The sequence below is a fragment of the Carcharodon carcharias genome, chromosome 15, assembly GCF_017639515.1.
Source record: "Carcharodon carcharias isolate sCarCar2 chromosome 15, sCarCar2.pri, whole genome shotgun sequence".
NCBI classification, from domain to species: Eukaryota; Metazoa; Chordata; class Chondrichthyes; order Lamniformes; family Lamnidae; genus Carcharodon; species Carcharodon carcharias.
The window spans coordinates 26,978,420-27,004,096 of record NC_054481.1 but is presented as its reverse complement, the minus strand read 5'-3'; the positions used below and the strand labels follow the sequence as shown (position 1 = coordinate 27,004,096).

Genomic DNA, 25,677 nt, shown 5'->3' with positions numbered 1-25,677 from the left:
CCTGATGCCATGAGACTTCATGGGGTCCAGAGTCTATATTCAGGACTCCCTGGGCAACTCCCTCCCGACTATATACCACTGTGCTGCCACCTCTGCTGGGTCTGTCCTGCCGGTGGGACAGGGCATACCCAGAGATGGTGATATCTGGGACATTGTAACGTATGATTTTGTGAGGATGATTGTCAGACTGTTGCTTGACTAGTCTGTGAGACAGCTCTCCCAATGTTGGCACCAGCCCCCAGATGTTATTAAGGAGGGCTCTGCAGGGTCGACAGGGCTGAGTTTGCCATTGTCGTTTCCGGTGCCTAGGTCAATGCTGGGTGGTCCATTTGGTTTCATTCCTTTTAGACTTTTTAGCGGACTGATACAACTGAGTGGCTTGCTAGGCCATTTCAGAGGGCAGTTAAGAATCAACCACACTGCTGTGGGTCTGGAGTCGCACATAGGCCTGATCAGGTAAAGACAGCAGATTTCCTTCCCTACAGAACATTAGTGAACCAGATGGGTTTTCCCGACAATTGACAATGGTTTCATGGTCATCATTAGACTTTTAATTCCAGATTTTTTTTTTTAAATCGAATTCAAATTTCAGCATCTGCTGTGGTGGGATTTGAACCTGGGTCCCCAGAGCATTACCCTGGGTCTCTGGATTACTAGTCCAGCGAATGATGTATGAAGTTGAAAGTTCTGAATACACACTGCTCCTCATCCCAAACAAATCACACCTCTGAATCAGTGTACAAGGAGATGCTACTCTTTCAGCTACTCTGTCTGCGTATGGATGTTGACTTGCGCAATGTGAAAGCAAATGCATTAACACGTTGCATTGTATACACATTTCTTTTCAGTTTTACTTCATGTTTGTACATTCTACAAATTTCACATGCTACAGTACAATATGGGCAGATGGTGGATTATCCATCCAAAAAGTCTCTTGACCAACCCAATTAATTCAACTTAAACATACTTCAGTACAGCTCTGAGCCACACACACTTTTTGTAAGAATCACACGGATTACATTTTTGTTTTGACTTGTTTTCCTGATACAGGACCAAAGTTTAAATAGCTGGTATCACAGTTTGAGTGTGTCTCAGTTTTAATCTAATATACAGGATCCATTTCTGTCTGTAACTAGAAACATTTTAAAGTGACTGTTTATGGCCAATAAAGCGATAGAAGGCACCTAATGTGCAAGAAAAGGCAAAGGCTGCATTGCAGGTAAAGCCCAGCATAAATCTACACCGAAATCCTTTGCTATCACACTAGGGCAGTAGGTTCACTTATTTAATGGTCAAGATTAAACGACATGTTAAAAGAAAACACATTTTTGTATAGTTTTGCTCTGGGAAACATTTTAAAAGAAGTTCAGTTGTACAAAGCGCATACCAATTTAGAACTGTAATGCTAAAAAAAAATTACATTCTAAAGCCCTTTTGTCGCACAAATAACTTGAGAAATTAAAATATAAAAGTATTCATAACTGAATTACTTATTTTAAAATTAAGAGCGGGAAAAAATGCTCAAAATCTGACATCCTAGGTTCATGTCATTTTGAAAGTTGTTAAAAAAAAGTTTCTAGTTTCAGGCAGTAACCCAGTACAGATAAGTAACTGTTAAGATTTCTCTCAAAAGTCTAAACTATTCTGCTTCTCCTCTTATGAACGCTTTGTTCTTGAAAAAACTTTGGGTTCGTCAAATAAAATTTAGTGCTCGGTTTATTCAAACAAACCAATGATTTCACAGTCTGTTGCACTATTCCTGCTTTCCAAGTAGCCATTTCCTGGTCCTATTTTTTTTTGCACCAGTTTGCACCCGATATTTAACCACTAAAAATTACACATAACACATGAGTAGTAATCAAACCTGAGTCTGTGGCTGAGCAGCATTCGAATCTTATTAAAAAAAAATTCCAGGGTGACCATTTATAAATTACAGTTATTTATACAGTATTTGTACAGTGTTCATCAAGGAACAGAAACTAACAATCCATTTCGGATTTTTCACTAAATGTGTAAATAAAAAAAAATTTCCCCAAGAAGAAAACTAAAGTTTTCCCACCCGGTTGGTAAAATTCTGTACAATATTTCAAGGAATAAAGCACCACATTCTGGATCGTCAAGTGCGAGTTCTTCGAGGGTTTCACGTTTTGCAGAGATTGTTTAACCCAGTCACGCATCTGAATGCAAACAGAAAAGATTACATAATTAAACTCAGTATTAACTAAAATGGCAAAGGTGGTTCCCCCACTGCCCATACACCAGCTTTCTTTGCTAGTAGTGTGTGGAATCTTTCTGAAGTTCTTGCTACTAGTTCTGAATATTTTAAGATTATTGTACACCAGTTATGTTTGGATCTAATGACAAGAGCCAAATGACTAGCCCATTGCAACATCAACTATGGGTGTGTTAACCAGATAGTCTGCACCAATGAGTAGCATTTGCTCAAGTTACAAATCTTATGTTTAACTTCTTGCAGTTTAAAAAATCACCAACAAATTCATTAACAAATAGCAACTAAGAGCAGAGAAACAGGTAAATGGGGTTAAAAACTGGAACCAGTAAATGGTTGCAAAGATGGTAATAAGTTCAAGAATGTTCTTTAGTGTTAACAGAGACAACAGGTAAAATGTTCCAGGAGTTTTTTTTGGGGAGGAGGGGTAGGTCATATGAAGCACTAAAATATAGAAATTTCAGATACAGCAATCATGTATTAGCTAAGGTATTTAAAGAAAAGTCAGGCTATGGGAGTGCTCTAAAACATTAAGCCCATGAGAAATACCTCGAGTAATAATCTAAAAGATACACTAGCTAATGAGAGTCTCCAAATTACAGAAAAACATGTACTAATTCAGATTAGCACTGCATCTCCCCTCGCCAAACATTAACACTCAGTGTGATTACTCATTTAAATAATTTGACACCATTAGGAATACAGACCAGTTTTGTTTTGCTGCTTTTGGTCAATTTGTTTTTGAAATGCTTGATCTATATCTGTGAAGACTATAGCTCCAGGGCAACAGATTGGTGGCTTCAGTTAAGAGGAGAGTCTAGAAAAATTGCAGCTCTTTCCAGAGCAGATACGGTGAAGAGGCGTTCGAAATTATAATGACACTGGATAAATCTGGAAACCAGAGGGCATAACTTTAAGATCACCACCAAAAGAAAAAAAGGGAGAATTTAGGAGAAATGTTTTTACACAACAGGTTGTTAGGACATTTCTGTTAAAAGTGATTCGGGATTTTGTTTCTGCCACTGCGTTTTTTTAAAAAAAGAGGAAAATGGATCAATGTTACAAAAGAAGCATTTCAAAAGTCAGGGGAATGGGGCTAAGTGGACAGCTGTGTCAGAAATTATAGATGCACAACAGGTTGAAGGGTACACTCTTGAAAATCCAATTAAACCACATCCACTGGCCCAACCCCACATGCCGACTTAGTTACTACCTCAAAATTCTTGCTTACACAACTTGCCTGACTGCTCCCTATGATACCTGCATACTTTAGATTTTTGGATACAGTATTTTATGCAACAGCTTCAAGTATTTTCATCATACAGATGTTTCAATAATAAGGCAGTAATTGCCAGGTTTGTACCTTCCACATTTATGGAACATCGAGACTACATTTACTAGTCCTCAAGTGTGACTCCAATATTTGTAGAGCTATGAAAAAATATTAACCAAAACATCACTCACTTCCTCCAATTCCTTGAAGATTCCAGGGTGAATTCCATCTGGCCCAGGAATCTTCAGGATACTTAGTCCTTCAGTTTCTGCATAGAATATTTTTTCTAACCTCTGTGTGTTATGGAACGCCTGGTCCCATGAACAACAGCTGGAATCTGTCTACAATCTGTCCTCCTTTGGGAGGATTGGAGATTTCCTTTGTTACTTGTCCAAACTCTCATGTATTAGCTTTCCCCAGTTTACCCTATAATTTGTTCTTTGATCCTCTATCTGCTATTAATGTAGCTTTAAAGCTTATATAGCCCTTTGTTGATGAACCATTTTTCTCTTACTTTTTCTAAGACTTACTTCAGTTAATCCTTAGATTCCGTTTGTACAAATCTCACTCCTCCGCACTTGCATATTTTAAAATATTTCTGCTCATTTTTTTAAGTTCTTCCAACCTCTATTAAACCATTATGGTCTAAGTCTTACTGTGTTTAACCTTTTAATAAGAATAGACTTTGTTCCTCAGGCTGCTTTATAGCCTTAAATAGCTTAGTTCTTCCTCTGTTCTATTTTTAAGTCTGGTTTGCTTATTAATATTCCTCAAGACTTCTATCAGTTCACTGTTTCTGGCTCTTTGAAAACAAAATCAAATTTAACAATAAGCTCTCTAGGACTCGAAGTTAACCTTAAACATGGTCTGGTACAAGATGATTTCTTGTAATTAGATAAACTGTAAATCCATGAGTTTTTCTTCATAGTTTTTGATCACCAACCTCTATTAAAGTTTCTCTTACATGCAAGCTTAGTGGGCTTTCTGCTCTTCACATCTCTTTTCACCGGTCTGTAAAAAGAATAAAGTAACCATCAATTTCACATGCTTAATTCTCTCCAATCATGGTCGGTATTCAATGCAATGTGTACTAGCACATCTATTTATGAAACACTTGAAATAATGCTACTCACACAGGTGAGCATTTTTTCTGAACTAAAGTGTGTTTCACCAAATTATTATTGCTCAGGGAAAATATGGGAATGTGTTTTAATAAGTGTTGAGGAGTGTCACGAGTTGCAAAATGAGACACATGCACTTATCAGCTTCAAACACACAGAGGTTGCATAATCTCAGAATTTAAAGGAAACATTTTCAGGGCACTGAGTTAAAAGAAGGTCTAACTGGACAGGTCTTTCAAAGAGCAAGCACAGACACAACGGGTCAAATGGCCTCCCTTCTGTGCTGAATGATGATTCCATAAGTCTCCAATAGGCCTATTCAGAAGCAGCAATCAGGTGAAATGCTAAACATGCAAGAGAAACATGCACAACTCAACTTGGTGTTAAATTTTCCCTGTACCGGTCTAAAAGCAACAATTCACCAGTTTGAGCTGGATTCAAACCCAATTCAGTTGCATAAATTTGGCTTATATTCCCTTGAGTACAGAAGATCGAGGGGTGATATGATCTGAAGTACTTAAAATGTTAGAAGTATTCAATAGGGCAGATAGAGACAAACAACTTCCTCTGGCAGAGATATTGTGAACAAGGGGACATTACTTTAAAATTAGAGCTAGGCTGTTTGACGAAAATCAGGAAGTAGCTTTTCACAGAAGATACTGGAAATCTGGAATTCTCAAATCTCTGGGTGCTGGGACAATTGGAGCTTTCAAGATTGAGAATGATAACATCATTTAAAGTAAGGGTATTAGGGGATATTAAGCTACGGCAGGTAAATGGAATTAAGGTACAGATTACCAATGATCTAATTGAATGGTGGAGCAGGCACGAGGGGTTGAATGGCTTCCTCCTGTTAAAAGTGACATTTTGTTTAAGCCAATGTTCCACCTAATCACCACTTGCTTGATAGTAATTTCCTTTGTTGCAGTTTTGTTGCTAATCTAAACAAAATAATCAATCAGACCCTCACAAGAAATCCATTGGGAAAAAAAAAAATCAGCAAATAAACTAATGTGCACATACCTTCCACCTTGTAGTATCCCTAAAAGAACTAACACTAGTCAAATCATTCCTGTTGTCTATTGGACCATATTCTTTGTAACCATGTGAATAGTGCTTTTCTCGTACTAGAAAAAAAAATCAAAATTAAACTTACTTCAGCTATTTAAAATTGTAGTCAGCGTTCAAATGTTATATTTTAATTAACTCAGTATTTGAACCTGAATAATTAAATAAGAGGCTGCAAAGCACTGGAACATGTGGGTTAAAATGAAACACTCCCTCAAGGAAGTGTCCTCAGGCTTATAGATGGAAGCTTTAAATAAGGTTTGTAAAATTCTCCCTAAACCAGAAAAACAGCCTCCCCCTGGGTCAGTGACGAACAAGATGGTGAGCTCTTCATTTGATAGAACCACATTCGGTGAGAGAATAACAAGGTCAGACTGCAGGTGGCTATTTCTTCAATCTGTTCAGGCTAAATGCCAGCAGTGACAAGCTGACAAGTATTGTTGTATCACTTCAAATTATTTTTAAAATCTTGAGCATTTAATTGGTGGAATTGAAATCTCTAATTCCAATACTGCTGCTAAAATTAATGAAGGTAAAGTTTTTCAACAGTATCACAATAGCATTTAAAAAGGTTTTGGAATACAAGTGTAACTAAACATTTTGCTTGCATTTTAAAAAACACATTAAAACTTCCTAGTCTATCCTTCACCCTTGGCTCTCTTCAGCAGGTGAGTTGCATCAGTTCTCCATTGGAATACAGAACTTTAAATTCCAATCTTGTGGGGAGGACAAACTGGTCAGACCAGTTCATTGCCTCAGAATCACGCCAATGATGAACCACCCAACTGGAATAGGGAGTGTAGTGACAGAAGGAAACCACAGGAGGGCAATCTAAAATGAAGCTCTATGTCACCACGTATACCACCTGGGTAGTGTAGCCCATGAAATAATCAACAAAACTAACAGGCTTTGAGAGTAATTTAAAGCTCTTGTCAGTGAATGAAGCACTGTGCAACTTCTGAAGGGATTGGGCCATTTTAATGGCTTCCTTCCATGCTATAATATTCAATGATTAACACAAGAAAAATGAACAGCAGTAGACCATTTGAACCTGCAAGCCTGCTGCCCAAATCAATACGATCATGGCTGATCATCTACTTCAACTCCACTTCCCTTTTCCCCCCCCGTATCTTTTGATTTCCTCGGACACCAATAATCTGTCTATCTCAGTCTTGAATATACTCAACAACGGAGCATACAACCCTCTGGGTTAGACAATTCCAAAGATTCCCAGCCTTCTGAGTGAAGAAATTTTTCACCTCAGTTTTAAATGATTCAACCTCTTTTCCTGAGACTGTGCCCCTTGACATAGATTTGCCGGATTCTTCTCCCTCAGAAGTGTTTAGCAGCCATCATGAAACTGAAGTGTGACATTGAGTTCCAAAACATTACTGAATTATATCCCAAATAAACGCAGACTTGTTGTGCCATAACCTTTTGCTTTATTTGGACTTTAAAGAACAGTCTGACAATTTCCTGCTACACATCATTAAGATTTCTGCATAAATTCTATGCTTTTCATTAGATTTATAGTCTACCCAATTCAAATTTACATGATTTGGATGCTCTGAATTGAAATCATAAAAAAAAAATCTTGCGTTGTTTAACTACTGTTTCTTAATTGAACTACAGCAACACCTTGAATTTATAGTGCACCTTTACAAAAAGGTCTAGTTGGGTAACAGGCTTTAAGCCATACTAAGGAGACAAGGAGGTGTGACTGGGCTAGCTTGAAAAAGATGGATTTTGAGGGTGTTTTTGAGTGGTAGCAGTGGTATATTGGTAATGTCACTGGGCTAGTAATTCAGATGTCCAGGCTAATGACCTGGGGACATGGGGTTCAAATCCCATCACAGCAGCTGGTGAAATATGAATTCAATTACTAAATCTGGAATATAGAGTTAGTCTCAGCAACGGTGACCATGGCAGCTATCATCAATTGCTGTAAAAAAAAATCTGGTTATCTAATTTCCTTTAGGGGAGGGAATCTGCCATCCTTACCTGGTTTAGCCTACATGTGACTGCAGACTCTCAGCAATGTGGTTGACCCTTAATTGTCCTCCGTTCAATGGCAATTAGGGATGGGCAACAGCCTCACCCACATCCCATGAAAGAAGAAAAAAATCTCAATGGTGAGGCAAAGGGCAGAGGTACACAGGAGGCTGGAATTGGAGGACTGAAGCGTGCAGAGGGCAACAAGGACTGGACAAGGTTGTAGAGGTAGTAGGACCCAGGGGACCTTTGAAGACAAAGGCAAAATTACAAACATTGAGGGATACAGAACAGATGTAGGTAAGTGAGGAGTTGGTGGAGGACTGGAGTACATGATAGGATTCATGTAGCTGTGGATGTTGGAGTTTGTTTAGGGTAGACATGAGAAGGTCAGTGGGAAAGAGCATTGGTGTAATTGATTCTGGGCGTGACCAGAGTGTTAGTAAAGGTTTCCCCCACAGGGAAACTGAGGCGGAGATAGATGGAAGTCAGCGGGTGACAGAGAAGGTGTGGAAATCTGAAGTTTGGTTGCTGAATGAGAAAAAAATGTTTTTCCTACCAACTCTACCTTTAGAAGTGTTGGAATTCTACTGCTCAGAAATGTCCAGAACTTAATAATCCTAATCTCTCAGCTAAGACCAGTCAGCAAAGAGTTGACAGGGAAACAGGAACACTGAGGAAAAGTAAGCATTTAAATCCTATGTCAAACATTTGAAATATTAATGTAATAATAGACTTACAGTGTTCTTTATTGAATTTTGAATAAGGTTTGTGTGAATCACTGCCATTTTCCATCCTCTGCCTAGACCAGTCAGAAAGAGATCCTGATCCAACACAGTCCAGAAGATGTCTGTTTAAACTGCCATTATGCTCATTCAATGTTTCCTCTGAAAATAAATAGTACAGTAATGAGGTATCATTAGAGAAAATGGCACCTAGGATTTAAATATATAACAAGTGCAGCAATTTAGGACAACGATATAACAGCCCATATATAACAATTGCGTTGGCCTTACAAACAGCATATTGTAGTAAGCTTAACCTTCAAAAAATGGTTAGAAATAACTGAGGAATGGTATTTCTTGTTATGGGACAGATAATAGATAATCACCTGTTCAATGGGATTCTACCTATCACAGATGCATTGAATACAAGATAGGCATGGAACTAATTCATCATAGGTCTAGTTTTACTTTGTTACAACTGAGACCAGCTTTACCGTTAATGCGCTTTGAAATACAATCTTAAATTGATTACTAAAGGTCTGCGGTACATGACTAGGAAACAAATTTAATTAGGCCCAGCCTAATTTTCTCCATCACAGACAGGTTGGCTGGGTATTTTCATCTCCGCTCAAAACTTTACAAATAAAATTTATTTAATATATTCATGTAGTTATTCTGAAAATATGGTTTACCTTCTGTAATTGCTTTCAAAAGTTATTTCATTCAGCCATTACTGCTGACATGTCCAGGAAATCTGGTCCAGTAAGAGTATAAAAACGTTCTTGTGCCTGACAATACAGCTCTGGTACTGGTCCATTTAATGTAAGAGTTGAAGCAGTAGCGTTAGCAACCTGTGTTTGTATTTTTAAATTTGACTCCTGCCCTCATCTAACCCACCTCTCCTATAAAAGCTCGTACTACTGCCTGGATCATGTCGCAGAGCTTATAGCTTCCATACCCTGCACTATGATGTTTCAATATATGGATTGACAGGCAGAGAATAGCAGGTACTGGTCTGCTCCTAGTGCCCTGCTGGCTCCAACAATGATTTTGGAATTTGCATTAGTCAATCACTGCCAACAGCAGGATCTGATGCCAAGATTTAAACAGTAAACTGCCCTGTTCAAACTCTTGCATGATCAGATGGAGCCCTGGTCAAAGATCACTTTTTTGAGGCGGTTTGGTTAATGTAAAGGGCTGTGTTTTTGCAATACAGTTTTGGTATCTTTAACACCAAGCACAAGGATTCTGAAGATATTAAATACAATTATTAAGAAGATTAACCCTGTCCAACAATCTTAAAACATTTACAATATGAATAGAAATACAATGAAGTGTTATACCTAAAACAACATCAAGCTAATACATTAAGTGAAGTTTTATCCATTTTTTGAGATTTAATATTAATAATGGAGTGCCCTATACCAAGATAATACACAAAAACCAGGAGGGATTCTAGACAGAATTATTAATCTTCATTCTAATAGTATATAAGTATTGATGAAAGAGAGATTTTTTGTCAAAGCTTTTTGTCTTGCACTCATCACGATAATTTGCAAGAAAATGCCAATGTTAGAGGAAGCAACATATTTATACTGTATGAGAAGAGTGCACTGATTGGTTGGCAAGTGGACTCTGATTGGTAGAGGCATTGCCATGGAGAATGCACCAGTTGTTGGTGACTGACAACTGCCAAGCATTGTTTGAAATTTAAACCAATCAGCTTGACTCTAGTCAAGACACTGCCCTGTGGAATGAACCAACAAATGGCTGTCACTTATTTTGTTTAGCTGAAACAGGCACAATGTGTGCACATATTCTTTGTTCCTCAAAGAACAGGGCCCTGTGTATTAATACTTGTAGCTTCCAGTACTCCTCTTCAGTGCGCCATACTGCGAACCCGATTGACAATTTAAAATCTTAAACAAAATAAGTGACAGCCACTTGCTGGTTCATACTACAGGGAAATGTCTTGACCATAGTAAAGCTGCCTGGTTTAAATTTCAAAAAATGCTTGGTAGTTAACTGTCAGTCACCACTAACTGGTGCAGTCTCTATCAATCAGAGTCTACTTGTCAGCCAAGCAACACTCTCTTCTCATACAGTACAAATATGCTGTTTCCCGACACTAACATTTTCTTCTGAATTGTCCTGATAACTGCAAGACAAAAAGCTTCGACAAAAAATCTTTTTTTCAGAAATACTCAAGTTCTGTACTACCAAATAACTATTAGAATATAAGTAATCAAACTTAAGGATATCTGGTCAAATCATGGCTGGCTTCACATTTTTTTTACCAAAAATGCTACTTAACTAATTACCTTTGATGTGGACATGGGAACCATTCAGCTTACTATCCAAATGTGCAAGTTTTGCTTTCTGTGGCACTTGATCATCACATGCTTGTTTACATCCATGCGTCATTTTATCTTCAGAACAGACACTCCGGGTTGGGTCACAGAACCTTTCCCATTTGTTACCGGTGTTAGCTGACCTCATGCTCTGGTGTTTCCTGGAATGATGATGCTCTTTTTGGTAATGGCCATCTTTGTCACTGTGATGCCGTTTCTTCTTCTTCTTCTTCTTCTTTTTCCTGTGCTTTCGTTCATCAATATCAGGGTTCACTTCTGACATATCTAACGACTGTTGCCTAGAAAATGCAAACTGTGTTTACTAGTGTCTGGCAAAAATGTAGATAACACAATATACAAGTAAAAACCTTTCGCACTGCCTTCCTAAAGCTTACTGAGGTAGAAAGGGCCATTATTCAAATTTCTGTCCATGTTGCTGTTGCTATTGACATATGTAAAAGTCAAAGCTTCTCAGATCTACAAGAGTCACTTGACAGAATGCTATTCAGAACATCACAAATTTAACAGAACTGATTTCATTTTCCTAAGTACCGCATTATAATGCTTCCTAAGGAGAGTCTCTCAAGGAGAAAGGATAATCTGTTGCTACAGTCACATATCTCCAGTGCTAATCAAATCCAAACAGATGCCTTACCCTAACTGGTACTCACTTAGAGCATGGGAGTCTCATCCGATCTGGCAAATTAAATCACATTGATAGAGTCAGGATTCTTTTGTCCATCTTGGCAGTGACACAAATTATTCGGTGAAAGCCAAAGGCGTTTCACCCTAAAGCCAACCATTATCATGGCAGCTTACGGGTGCAAAAATTAGAAAAAAGGTTCCAGTTCCTAATTCTTGTTTTTTCTAGAATTAATTCTACTCATCTTAAGAAAACAAACAGTGCAATGCTGTTTTGATATTGGTCAAGATGCATGAACTTGGGAGTAAGCATTAAAGCAGATCACCTCACTCTCAGCCAACCTACAGATGGGCTGAACCAACAATATGTACTGCAAAGATTCAGCTCAGTTTCTTGGTATCCCACCAAAGAGACTACTGGGGGAGCTATCTGCCGCTAACCTCGGTCAAAAGGTAGAGCATTGCATAGGCAATCTGGGTTATAGGTGGAAAAAAAGATTAAAAAGGCTGGAAAATAATTTGGGAACAGTGAAGAAATGTATCTGTAGAGGCTTTTGAAACATTTAAACAGTTTAATACTGATACAGGAAGCTGGTGAGCACTAAAGTCATGGCTACATCATCACAAGAAAGCTATGAATTATACCTATGGTCTCTATTTCTGTATTTGTCTTTTGATGTCTTTTTCTTCTTTGATTTCTTATGCTTTTTCATTTTCCTTTCCTCAGGTGATCGATCCCGCAACAGTTTTTTGCATTTCCTTTCAGCATCACTTTCACCATTCTCACTGTTACTGCGTTTTCTTTTACGTTCGTATTTGTGTTCCAGTCCATTATGTTCAAACTGATTGCTCCAAGTCCTTCTATTCGAGCCTGAGTTGTGTTTCTCCCTGTAAAACTTATCCTGATAAGTATGATAAGCCAGCAATGATCCTGCCTTTGAATTACAGTAGTTTTGTCTGTCAGCTGGACATTCATTATCCCTTTTATATTTATCAATTCTCCCGTCTTGATAAAAGTCCTGCTTGTGGGAACAATTCCTGTAACTACAACTTGCTGACTTTTCAAACTCCCTTTCATTTTGATACATTCTTCTATCTTTGTGTTCCCTAGATCTGTGCCTATAATTGGATTCGCCCTTATAGCTATCTTTTTGTAAAATTCTACTCTTTTCTACACTAGTCCTTTCCATACTTCGGGATTTTGCAAGGGCAGAAACTGAGTTCTCTTTCTTCTGAACCCGATTTTCCTCTAGACCAACCATAACCCTGCTTGGAGACAGAATCACATCTTTGTAAGTGCTGTCCTGTTCTGAAATGCTGTTCTTATTTCGATTTGAACTGTCCCTAACAGGAGATTTCACTACATTTGTTGGTTGCTGCTCTGGATTCTGCTGTATATCTTGATTTGGTTCTCTCTCTTCTTGAGATTGATCTTTATTGATAAGTTGACTACTTTCCTCAACTACCCAGTTCTTGTTTTGATTATTTGTTCCCCCGTCAGACTGATTTTTTTTGGTGTAATGATCATCCTTTCCTGCTGAACAGTTTTCATCTTGATTAGTCCTTCCCATATTATAACAGTATTCCTTACTAGGCTGACTTTCATTTTCCAAGATACTTTCCTGGTTGCTATTAGACTGAGATTTATTACTGTGATTTTCCCTTTCCTCTACCTTATTATCTAGATCTTGACTAGATTGCTTATTTTCAAAAACATGACCATCGGTCTTGTGGTCAACTATCTGCACCTCCTCTTTGATCTGACTAGGCCTTAATCTTTCTTGAGTTTGGTTCTCAGCATCAGTAATTTCTGGAATTGCTTGTACTTCGTGAAGAGGACACTGGTTGTTGGGACTGCTGTTAACAAGATGGCATTCATCGATATTTTTCTGAAGATCACTGTTGCTTTTAAAAGGATTAACTACGGATGATGTGGATGGTCCATCTGTGGCTTTTACTGGAGAGATCAGCAAGCTTCCTGGTTTGTCAGTCACGTATGCATGGACTGTGTCTGCGTCACCACCACCACTGTGATTTATTGCAGAACTGACCTTTGAAGACATAATCAAGTGGTTTTGATTTCCCCTGTAACAGAAACAAATTTTACTGATTTATTTAAAAAGCATCTCAAACATGTGAACACACAAAAAGGTTGAAAAAGAAAGATGGGTAGGCTATTAATGCTTATTTTGTTAGGCCTCAGATTTTCATGCACCACCCTCTCCCCAACTAATAGTTCAGTGAGATGTGCTTGTATTGATGAAATCCTGCTTGCAAAAATCTATACACGTTAAACTTACACTTTCTACATCAGTCACACTGACTGGTTTGGGTGACAATTCTACTAAAGATGCTGAGAAAATCAACATGTCTGATAAGAGGAGCTGTCAAGCCATAAACAGGCACTTTTTAGCCAAGCTCTGCTCAGCTGCTGGAGTAGCAAATAGCTGAGCAATGCAGATAGCCATCCACACTTCCTTTGGAGCTTTGATTGATTAAAAGCATCCAGGAGACAAGTTCACGATTTCTCCAATTACACTAGCCATAGGTCCACGTTTAAATGTAGCTCATTTTTTTGTTTTCTCTTCTAAAAGTTTGAAAATTCTCAGTACAGCAAAGGGGAGGACAGCTTGAGCAACACATCAAGCTCTGACAAAGTTGCTGGTCAGCTGTGCAAGCTACTCAGGTGTCAGTTTAGCTTAATTGCGTCGCATTCTCACATCTACATTTGAAGACCACCCCAGGAACTGAAAATAATCTTGGTTGACATGCTAATGAGGTGCAGCATTGTCAGGGGAACAAGATTTCAAACTGAGACTCTGTCTGTGTGCATAGATCTAATGATTATATTTGAAGAGCAACAGTGTTCCCAAAGTCCTGGCCTAACATTGCTCCCTCAAAGAATTGCTGCTGGCTCTACTGATCCAGATTGTGCTTTACGCAAAAAATGAACCTTGTGTTGTTTGAAATGTAGATCAAATTTGATCCACTTGCCTGGATGGGTGCAGCTCCAATAACACCTCCAATAGCTTGACACCATTCAGGACAAAGCAGCCCACTTGATTGGCACCACATGCACAAACATTCACTCCTTCCACCGCTGAAGCACCGTGGCAGCAGTGTGTAGCAACTACAAGATGCACTACAGGAACTCACCAAGGCTCCTCAGACAGCACCTTCCAAACCCCACGCCCGCTACCATCTAGAAGGACAAAGGCAGCAGACAGACGGGAACACCACTACTTAGAGGTTCCCCTCCAAGCCACCCACCATCCTGACTTGGAAACACATCGTTGCTCCTTCACTGTCGCTGGGTTGCTGTTTGTGTTATATATTAACGATTTGGACCTGAACGTGGGGACATGATTGGGAAATTTGCAGATGACACAAAGATTGGGCAAGTAGTGGATAGTGCAGAGGATAGCCATAATCTCCAAAACGATATTGATGGGTTGGTGGAGTGGGCGGTAAAATGGCAGATGGATTTTAGCATGGAGAAGTGTGAGGTCATACATTTAAGGAGGTCAAACAGTTACAGGGATTACACAATAAATGGGAATATACTAAGAGGGGTAGATGAAGTGAGAGATCTTGGCGTACAAGTACACAGGTCCGTGAAGGCAGCAATTCAAGTAGACAAGATTGTAAAGAAGGCATATGGAATGCTCTCCTTCATTGGCAGAGGTATAGAATATAAAAGTAAGGATATAATGTTGGAATCGTATAAAGCACTGGTGAGGCCACAACTGGAGTATTGTGTGCAGTTCTGGTCACCACATTACAGGAAGGAAGTAATAGCTTTGGAGAGAGTGCAGGGGAGGTTTACAAGAATGTTGCCAGGGTTAGAAAAGTGTAGCTACAAGGAGAGATTGGATAGGTTGGGGTTATTTTCCTTAGAACAAAGGCGGCTGAGAGGTGACTTGATTGAGGTGTACAAAATTATATGGGGGATAGAGTGGACAGTATAAAATTGTTTCCCTTGGTGGACAATTCTAGAACCAGGGGACATAGATTCAAGATAACTGGCAGAAGGTGTAGGGGGGACATGAGGAAGAACTTTTTTTTTTTTACACAGGGGGTAGTGGGTACCTGGAATTCGCTGCCCAAGTTGGTGGTAGAAACTCTAAACTCTTTTAAAAAATACCTGGATCTGTACCTAAGTGCTGTAAGCTGCAGGGCTATGGGCCAGGTGCAGGAAGGTGGGATTAGAAAGGGCACATGGGTGTCCTCGGGCTGGCATGGACAAGATGGGCCGAATGGCCTGCTTCTGTGCTGTAACTTTTCTATGGTTCAATGGGTCAAAATCCTGGAACTCTCTCTCTGACAGCACTGTGGGCGTACCTACACCACATGGACTACAGTGGTTCAAGAAAACAGCTCACCACCACATTCTCAAGGGTAATATGGGACGGCCAATAAATGTTGGCCTAGCCAGTGATGCTCACATCCCATGAATGCATAAAAAGAGATGACACATACTCTAGTGCGAGCATGTCAAATGCTAATCTTTACCAGATTAGATTAAAAACCTACTTTTCAACGTGACTCAAATTGTTTTTATATAAATATGCAATTCAGGGCTACTAATCTTACCTGGCCTCTTCTGAGCTTTTTTCTTGCTTTATACTGCTTGTAGAGATCAGCGTAATATTTTCAGTGTTTGGATTCAGAGGAACAGTACTAGCCTGAAGTGATAAAATATTTGAAACGATTACTAATTGGTCATAACAGCTTGGAGGAATCAATAAATATGGCAGAATAGTAGGCGTCTTTTCATTTGTATGGCAGCACTTTCCACAAGATATTGATCATGTATGATATTTAGAAAGAGAAGGCACAGAATAAACTGTTAGAATCAGGATTGATATCACATCTCCCAAAAGCATTCACACTTGGGCTGCTCCGGATTAAAATATCTTGGTATGGGGTAAACCAAGAATGGAAGCATCACTCCATATCATCCAAATATAAATTGAGCCAAGACAAGTTTACCATGTGAAGGAGAACTTGGTTCAGTTTTGAAGTTAGAAAGATGTTGGTATCCCAGTCATTCAGAACATTCTATACACAGCACAAGTTAATTATAATTAACTAGATCACTTGTGGCACTGCTCCCTCAGTCCTGAACTTAGTGTGCCGTTTTCGATATTTACAATACCAATGGAGTTTACATAGAATCACATTATCTTTAGTGCAGGAGGCCATTCAGCCTGTTGAGTATGCACTGGCTCTCTGAAAGAGCATTCCACTTAGTCCCACTCCTCTGCCTTATTCCTGTAATCTTGCACGTTATTTCTTTTCAAGTAGCAATCCAATTCCCTTTTGAATACCTCGATCGAGCCTGCCTCCACTACACTTTCAAGAAGTTCGTTCCAGACTCCAACCACCCTCTGGGTTTAAAATTTTTTCCTCACATCACATTTACTCCTTTTGCCAATTATTTTGAATCTGTGCCCTGTAGTTCTTGATGCTCTCTTTAGTGGGAACAATTTCTCACTATTTGCCCTGTCCATACCCCTAAGGATCTTGAATACCTCTATCAAGTCTCCTCTTAGTCTTCTTTTCTCCAAGGAAAACAGTCTCAACCTCTCTAATCTATCCTCATAGATATGTGAAAGAAATTGTGGTTCACTAGTCATTGTAATATTAGAGTTAAGAAGAATGAGAGATGATCTCAATGGTATATATAAAATTCTTAAGGGACTTGATAGAGTTTATGCTAGGAGCATGTTTTCCCTGGCTGGGGAAGTCTACAACTAGAGGTCAGTCTCAGAACAAATGGTCAGCCATTTAGGGCTGAAATGAGGATTCTGAATCTTTGGAATTCACTACCCAAGGGTTGTGGATGCTCAGTTATTGAGTATATTAAATGAGATTGATAGATTTTTGGATACAAAGGCAGCCAAATGATATGGGCTGAGAGTGGGGAAAGTTGAGTTGAGGTAGATGATGAACATGATCTTAAATGGTGGAGCTGGCTCAATGGGCAAGATGGTCTACTCCTGCTACTATTTCTTATGTTCTTCTTCAGCAAACTGATGGAAGATATCATGCTCCACATGAGCCAAAATTACTATACACCAAATATATAGAAATTAAAACACAGAAACTGACATTCACACTGCATGCAACCAAATAATCCTAATTGCATTCACCTACCTTAATCCTACAGCCATCCTCCATTCCTCACTCAAAATATGGCTGCTGATATAGTTGTTGCCACAATCATAAACCTGAAAGTTATTTCTATAGGCGTGTGACTGTGTAAAGATGTTTCTCTTGTTCTTGGTTCTAAATCTCTTACATATTTGTTCATATGAATAAACAAAAATATACAAACGTAACAAAAAATTCTCTTCTCATTCAATATCCTCTCATTATGACCTATCTTTATTTTTAAAAAAGGACCCAATCTTTCTCTCGTAAATAAAAGTTCCATTTCCACGCAAGGCTCACATACTGGACAGGAACAGGCTTATCTGCTATGCAAAACCCAGAGAGATGCCAAAGGAACTTGTAATGGATTAATAGAGTCATGGAATAATAAACACGCATGCGCAGGGACAGAAACACAGCAACACAAACATACTCAGGTGTGCACACTTCACACAGGTACGCAGAAACACACACATACAAGCACAAACACAGAGAAACATGCACATACACAGGCACTCAACTCATTCCTGGGATGAGGGGCTTATCTTAAGAGGAAAGTTTGAACAGGCTGGGCTTATATCTTTTGGAGTTTAGAAGAATGAGAGGCGGTCTTATTGAAAGCTATAAGATCCTGAGGGGATTTGATCAGGTGGATACCAGGAGGATGTTTCCTTTCGTGGGAGAGACTAAAACCAGAGGGCCCAGTTTAAGAATAAGGGATCTACCGTTTAAGACAGGGATGAGGAGAAACTGTTTCTCTCAAAGGGTTGCTAGTTTGTGGATTTCTATTCCCCAGAAAGCCGTGGAAGCTGGGTCATTGAATTTATTCAAGGATGAGTTAGACAGTTTTTTGATAGAAAAGGGAGTCAAGGGTTATGGGGGCAGACAGTAAAGTGGAGTTGGGACTACAACCAGATCAGCCATGATCTTACTGAATGGCGGAGCAGGCTGAATGGCCTACTCCTGCTCCTAAGTTCTATGCTAATTCGTCCATGATGTTCAATAGGTTAAAAAATTGGTTACAGCACTAACGCTACTACAGTTAATTTAGTATTAGTCACAGAGCTAATGACTGGACAGTAATTTAAAATGTAATGGTCCTCTTCAAATAAAATTGATAGGAGCTTAAAAGACACTGCAAGTGATTAAGGCCATTTTGTTTATATAAACCATAATATATATAGATAAATGCTTTTGTGAAATCGCATTTCCTGGTAAAGTTCTCTTCCTGTTAGTTAATCCTTTTGAACCTGAGCTTTGCCTCTTGACATTCAGCATCTCTTCATTTCATGATACGGTGTATTACACAGAAATACCCAAGAAAAGGATGCTGAAACATCTGTTGCAGTTCCACATATAAATATGAAAAGTTGCAGAAGTTAATTAAAAAACCTCATTACCCACCACACGTAAAAATACATGAAAACTGGCGACAAAAAATGAAGGTCAAAGGTGCATTGACAGATGTAACATTCTGTGGGTTGGAAGGACTGTAAATCAAAGTAGTTACGCTTTTGGTTCATTTGAGTTCCTATCATTTTCCTGACTGTAACATACTTCGAGCCATAGCTTAAATTTTTAGTGTTTGAAGCCTCAGTTTTGGTGCATTTTGCATGCGATCAGTGGTTATGAAAGCTACAGCAAAGTTAAATAGGTTTTCTCCACTAAATCCCCGTGTCTGCTGCCATCTACTGGCCAAAACTTGAGTGATTGAAACCTGCACAATAGTTTCATCACATTATGCCTCCCCTTATTATGCATGTTAAATCTAAGATGGTGACATGCAAATACAAGCACTGCAATAATGGAACATAATCCTTCTTGAATGGTAAACTATTGAGTAGAGCATCAAATAAAATGTACCATCATTTATTAGATCATCCAAAACGGTTTATATTTTGAGTTTTTAAAACTAAAACTGCAAGCTGGACAGCTCAGAAAAGAGGGGACTGACCATCAAACAGTTGCTGAATGTGCAATCATTGGGAATTCACTTAGTTCTAGGAATTACCATGAAACTACTCAGTTAGTAAGCAGAAGAGAAAGATGGAAAGTGACTCTAGATGGGATCCTCCAGTCCCGCCGGACATTTTGGTTGGTCTCCAAATTTTCCGGTCCAGCCTGTGGCGGGAATCAGCATGGGTGGATTCGGAAAATCCCGGCCTCTGTTTCAAGCAGACATAAATCAACCTAACTCTTCCACCGACTACTTACTGTATCTGGTGATCCCTTTGTAGTTGATAAACCATTTGCAGAACAATTCACGGGTTGCACCTGAGTAACAGTGGATTCACAGGGCTGATGATTCTTGCCACGATTGCTCACTTCTCTAAGTGCTTCAGTTTTTGTTGCAACTCCCTCAGGCAGATTCTCAGAGTGGGAACTGTCACTGGTGGCTACAGACGCAGAGTTTACTTTGAGATGTGCACTTGGTCTAGTTCCATTAATTGCTCCATTCATAGTCTTCGCATAACCATTTTCCTTAATCAAGCCCTTAGGTTCTTCATCAGAGTCCTCTGAAGATTCCTCATTATAAGGAACCAAAGAACTGGAAGGCCCTTTGGACTGACCATTAACCATTATGTGAGAAGAGGCAGTGTTGGATGCTACTGGCTTAGCAGCTGTGACGGCTATAGCAGTTGGAGCGGAGGGTGGGGATCCCGTAGCTGAGGTTCCTGAGGTAGACGGAGACATATTAGTATGGGAAACACTGGATGGAGCTTTGTACAAGTTTTCCAATGGACTACAATGGAGGTTGGTCTGGGTCTGAGCTTGTCTTGTCCCTTGCTTGGAAGGCTGTATACTGAAGGAAAGTTTTTGCCTTTTGGAAGATTCAGGTATCACACTTGGTCTAGGCAATGAGCGACTCTGAGAGGGTCCAGGCGGAGTAGAAATGGTTCTGATTCCACTTGTACTGGGTGCTGCGCTGCTGGGGACTTCTTTCTGGGAGCAGTTTCCATTTGTTAAGTGATTTGAGTTCTGCAATGCAGGAAAACAATTTATTAAATACTTTTAAAATATTCTAAACATTTTGTAAGTTAATGTCAACAGAGTACTAACCCTCACTTGATCAAATTAAAATGGCACAAGGGTCAACTTAATGGCAAAAGGGTCAATTTATTTTTTAACCTTCCAATCTCTGTGTACAACAAAACCAAAAAGGAAAATAGACCATGATTCCACTTCCAGGTCATTTAAAACCAAACTTCTGATTTTAAACAAGACAGATTTCAATTTCACCAAACTAGATAATTTTAACATCTATAATACCTGGTTCCATACAAACAGAAGAACTGAACTTGGGCTATTTTCATTAATCTAATGTCCAGCAAAGTGCAACAGCATCAGAGAATGGGGAACAGATCCTTATTTATTTTTGTTTCACAGAACCAAGCCTATGCTGCGCCTGCCTGAATCTAGATAGGCAGAAATATTTTGGTTCAAAAGCCACAAACAAAAGCTGACCTTGCCATAACAATTTAGAAAGTCCAGCGAAAGAAGAGGCCATTTGGCTAATTCACCCCCTCCCATCCAGAGTCCACATATAGAAAGTCTAACCTTCATAACTCAAAGTCACAATGTAAATGATCTGATCATTCAAATTCTTGGCACTAAACTTCCCACTTTGTTATTTATATTGTTTAAATCAGATTATTGAACAATTTTTTTTAAAGCTCTGTTTCAAGGGTCTTGAATTAACTTCCCTTCTGCAGGTATCTATTGCAGATGCCCACTAGCCTGTGGAAAAAACTTTGTTTCTTCTAAATACCTAATTGTGATCTTGGCTTGTGAATTTTGTGAAGTCCTATTCTCAATGTCAAGTTAAACAGCTTGTTTACTTCACTCTTCTCTGTACCTTTAAAGATCACTCATGCCTCCCCTCAAAAACAGCAACAAAGTTGCTTGGATCTTCAAAACTTAAACCTCCAAAGCCTGGGATCATCATATTCCCTGAACCCTTTCCTGTGCATTAATGTTTTTCAACTAGGTTGAGGAAAATTGACCTCATCATTGATTTTTATGTTACTAAAACTCTGACCTGCTGTCCTAATGTATCGCAGTAGCACCTGATTTCACTGGTTTATAACTACTGCTCACTAACCAATGCTTTGTGTCTGAGCAGTGACCACTCCCAAATTCTTTTTGGACTCTAATTGTCCCACTAATAATAACTGGATATTTTCAAGATGTACAATGTGGAGGCATGGAGTTGGTGGTGTGGCATGCTAGTATCAATTCAATTTAGGCACGTGTAGATAAGGATAGAGATTCAAGAACGGGAATGAGAAACATATCCAATTGTTTGGAATACATAAATGTATCTGTAATTTATTTTGTTCTGCCCACTAGCTGATCTTTGAAGTGTCACCTTCACATTTCTTTCACTGAAGGAAAGGAATTTGGAAGCTGATGTGACAACAGGTAGTGATGCACCACAGTGACACCAAGGATGGAAAGAGAAAGAGGCAGAAAAGAGGGAGGGAAAAAAAGAGGTGAGATGAACATCATTGTGCTTTGAAAGGAAAAAATATAGAAATATAGCCCCATTGTGCTTGCTGTTTGAAACAATAATCCATAGTCCCACTCCCTTGTGTTTTCCCAATTGCATTTCAGTTTTCTCCCCTTCAAGTATTTATTCTATATCCTTTAGAAAGTGACAATTAAATCTGCTTCCACCACTCATTCTTGCAGTGCATTCCAGGTCACAACAACTTGCTGCAAAAAAAGATTTCTCCTTGGCTCCCCCCTGCCGCTTCTGTTACCAAATACCCTAAAAAGTAAAATGAAAAAGTTGACCAGAATCAAAGAAATCTAAATATACATTCCAATAAGGAATTCTGAAACATTCTTCTGCATGTATAGGAATCATACATATGCAGAAGCATATATATATATACACATATATATATATATATATAAGAATCTGACTTCTATGCAAGGAGGCAGATTATAAATAAACTTTTGGGTTTTTGGTGAGCTGCATACAAGCAAAGGAGGAAAAAAGGTAACTTGGCTCAACAAAGTTCATTCTTCCAGTGCCCTAACTCTCCCATCCTAGTAAACTACCAATTTGATTTACAACAAAGAAACGAGATTCACCTTGGAGATAGAAATATTTTTCTTTTACTTTCAACAACAGTACAGCCAATTCAAGCTAAAGTAAAAATGCCCAATTCAATCATTACCTTGATTCAGGAATTGCATTTCCATGTACCTACTTCCATATTTGGAAATTCTCATAAAAGCGTCAATGTTTTAACATTTAAAGAAAGTTATTGGGATTCAAGACACAAGTGCTTTGAGATTACTCATGACCCAGTTTATGCAACCACGTCAGAAACAGAAGGGTCACGAGGACTCGAAACGTCAACTCTTTTCTTCTCCGCCGATGCTGCCAGACCTGAGTTTTTCCAGGTAATTCTGTTTTTGTTTTGGATTTCCAGCATCCGCAGTTTTTTTTGTTGTTAACTTACTGACCCAAGCCAACTGATCTTTTTATTGTTCCTACCTTGGTCCTGTGTGGAGGGAGCTGTGGTCCAATAAAACCAGACATGGTTTGGTTGGTCGCCAATCGTTGATTGACAGGTGGCCTTGGAGATGACTGGCCTGGGTGATTAGAATGTTCTGAGCTATTTTTTGTGTCATGGGATCTGAAAAATTATGAATCATTATTTTAGTAAACGAATAGGTAAAATTCTGAGAATAGTGAAATTTCAATTTTAAAGAAATTTTATGTTTAAATACCTGATGTAAAAGAGCACATAGGCTTGCTGGTTTAGCACTGATCTGATGTCACTCGAAGATACAACAGAATCATTCATCTGGTACCACTGTCCATTACTGGCCTGGGAATAAATTTGAATTTTTAATTTCAAATATAATTGCTAACATACGTAGGTTTGTGAAAGCTGGTAACTTTCCATCATAAAATTATATTTAGAAGATATAAAAGCAAATTACTGCATGAATCCAAAGTCTGCAAGCTATACGCAAATACCTTTCTTGATGTTTGATCATTGTGAACAATTACCTTGATATAACAGTAGTAATGTCCAGCATGGCAACTGAATCCTGAATGTACCAATACTGCATAAAGCACATACACAACTGGCTCTCCATTTGACTGCGACATATATGGCCGAACATCCAAGTACTCACAGTACCTCACTTCCTAAAAAGAAAGACTTAAATTATTGATCATTTATTAAATGTCATACTTTTTTCCTTGGATTCTTCACTGATTATTCACCTCTCAGAAGATGAAATAAATTATGGAAATTCTAAGATAGCAAATTACATGTGGTTTGTTAAAAGGAGCTATCTTAATGAGAAGAATGGTATTTTTCCATAAAGGGTATTTCCACATTATAGCAATGACTACACTGCGAAAGTAGTTCATTGGTTGTTAAGCAATTTAAAGATGCCCTGAGGATGTGAATGGCACTATATAAATGAAAGTCTTTATTTAAATGTTCATATTTTTGCAAACAACACAATGAAAATTCCTCATCAGAAAACTGCTTTGAATCATAATGTCTTCTCTTCACATTATCCTGACTATTTTGCCTCAGTAGTTTGCAAGAAATTAACAGAATTTGTATCTTGCTCCTTCAAGAAAATTCCGTAGACTTTGTTGCACTGCTTAGGGAACAGAATGGCTCACAGGTCCTTCCACTAAAGGGTTATTCTTGGGGGCACAGTCAGTCTTTGGGACATTCCATTTGAAATTAAATCAAACCAACAACATGAACACCACACATTTAACCAACCTCACTCCACAACAGATCAAAGAATTTGAGTGGGAACAGGATTTTAACCTGGGGTATACCATTTTTGGGACAAGTTAGCTAGATGATTAGCATGTTGTTCAAAATAACCCCAACAGTGCGGGTTCTGTTCCCATTCCAGCCGAAGTAGACTTAGGACCTGCCTCCTCACCCTGGCTCCTGAGATTGGAAGGCAATGACAAACCACCACTGACAAAAACTGCCAAGAAAACAGCTCAGGATTGAAGCATCAGCAGACAATGAACCAAGACCTGTCTTCAGGCAAAGCACACGTGAATGAATGAATACTATTGTTCTTCCCCGGCTAGATGCTAGAAATGGACCTTAGCTTTGGCAAAGAATATATATGATAAATTCAAATGGGGGAAACCAAATGGGAAAACTGTACTTTACAGAAGCAGCCACTTCAGAAACCTCCAACTTGCAACCCAGTTTTTGAGCCTGAAAAGCTGACTAGAAAGTGTACAAGGCAAAAGTTAGGGTAATTAAGGAGGAAATAGTCAGAACTGTATAAAGAAGCTAGAGTTTGTGAAAGGTAATTCACTTGATGAAATGTTTAACATGCTCTTACAAGGTAGGCAATCTCTCACCCCCAACCCCATAGAACTTCTTGCTTTATGATATTTAGGGCAAGTAGAACTTCAAAAACTGCAAAATACCTTTGTAATCTTTCCACCCGTGAAGTTTGCAAAGCGCTTCAGAGAGAGTGTCAGCACATTTGAAGCTCGATGGATGGTGAATCTCTTTGAAGCAGGCACCATTTTCTTACACCTGGTTCCATCGTGGAAGAAATTTAAGTGTCAGAAATCAACTAGCAATCTGCTTCATAACTATGCAATAAATTTAAAAGTTGTGATGGGAGTGGCTCTGGTCTTCTTTAAAAATGGACATTTGTATAATAAAACAACAAATAAACTAAGTTAAACATATTGAAATGTAGGGTGGAAATTGAATGTTGTATTAAAAGATGAAGGTACAATATTCACTGCTTCTGTCACTGATGATTTGCAGGATAACTTGTTCAAGGGGTATTGATGTATAATTAAATGCTTTGTAGGTGTTCTGCAACATGTAATTTCAAACCATATGTTTGCTCTCCAATGTTGAATATTTGTTAATTATGAAGTTGAAATCACAGAATGCAGGTGAGGAAAAGATCATCCCTTTGGTACAGGTATTAACATTGCTAACAAAGGATGGAAGCCAGCCTTGGAAAGTGCATCAGCTAGAGTCCAGTTGAGCGATTGAAGATTCTGAAATAGGTCCTAGATGCCAGAGTTCTCTCATTTTGCCTTTATTAGGCTTGGTGTGAACAGACATTAAACAAGCAG

At 38.8% G+C, this 25,677-nt stretch overlaps 1 protein-coding gene across 6 annotated transcripts in view; it reads right to left on the bottom strand.

Annotated features, from left to right (window-relative positions):
- Positions 1-826: 826 nt before the first annotated feature.
- Positions 827-25,677, bottom strand: part of usp42 (ubiquitin specific peptidase 42) — a 106,964-nt gene continuing 82,113 nt past the window's right edge. For 4 of the 6 annotated variants that reach the window (XM_041206688.1, XM_041206687.1, XM_041206689.1 and 1 more), the window contains 12 exons: positions 25,006-25,117; positions 23,590-23,730; positions 23,304-23,404; positions 23,068-23,209; positions 19,773-20,537; positions 15,996-16,087; positions 12,048-13,487; positions 10,731-11,059; positions 8,425-8,571; positions 5,648-5,751; positions 4,468-4,514; positions 827-2,177 (listed from right to left, as the gene is read on the bottom strand). In XM_041206688.1, the coding sequence (XP_041062622.1) occupies positions 4,476-4,514; positions 5,648-5,751; positions 8,425-8,571; positions 10,731-11,059; positions 12,048-13,487; positions 15,996-16,087; positions 19,773-20,537; positions 23,068-23,209; positions 23,304-23,404; positions 23,590-23,730; positions 25,006-25,117 (3,412 nt within the window). In that variant the 3' untranslated portion in view covers positions 827-2,177; positions 4,468-4,475. Of the gene's footprint in view, positions 2,178-4,446; positions 4,515-5,647; positions 5,752-8,424; positions 8,572-10,730; positions 11,060-12,047; positions 13,488-15,995; positions 16,088-19,772; positions 20,538-23,067; positions 23,210-23,303; positions 23,405-23,589; positions 23,731-25,005; positions 25,118-25,677 lie in introns of all 6 variants that reach the window. The other 2 variants (XM_041206690.1, XM_041206691.1) reach the window with 2 other exon arrangements.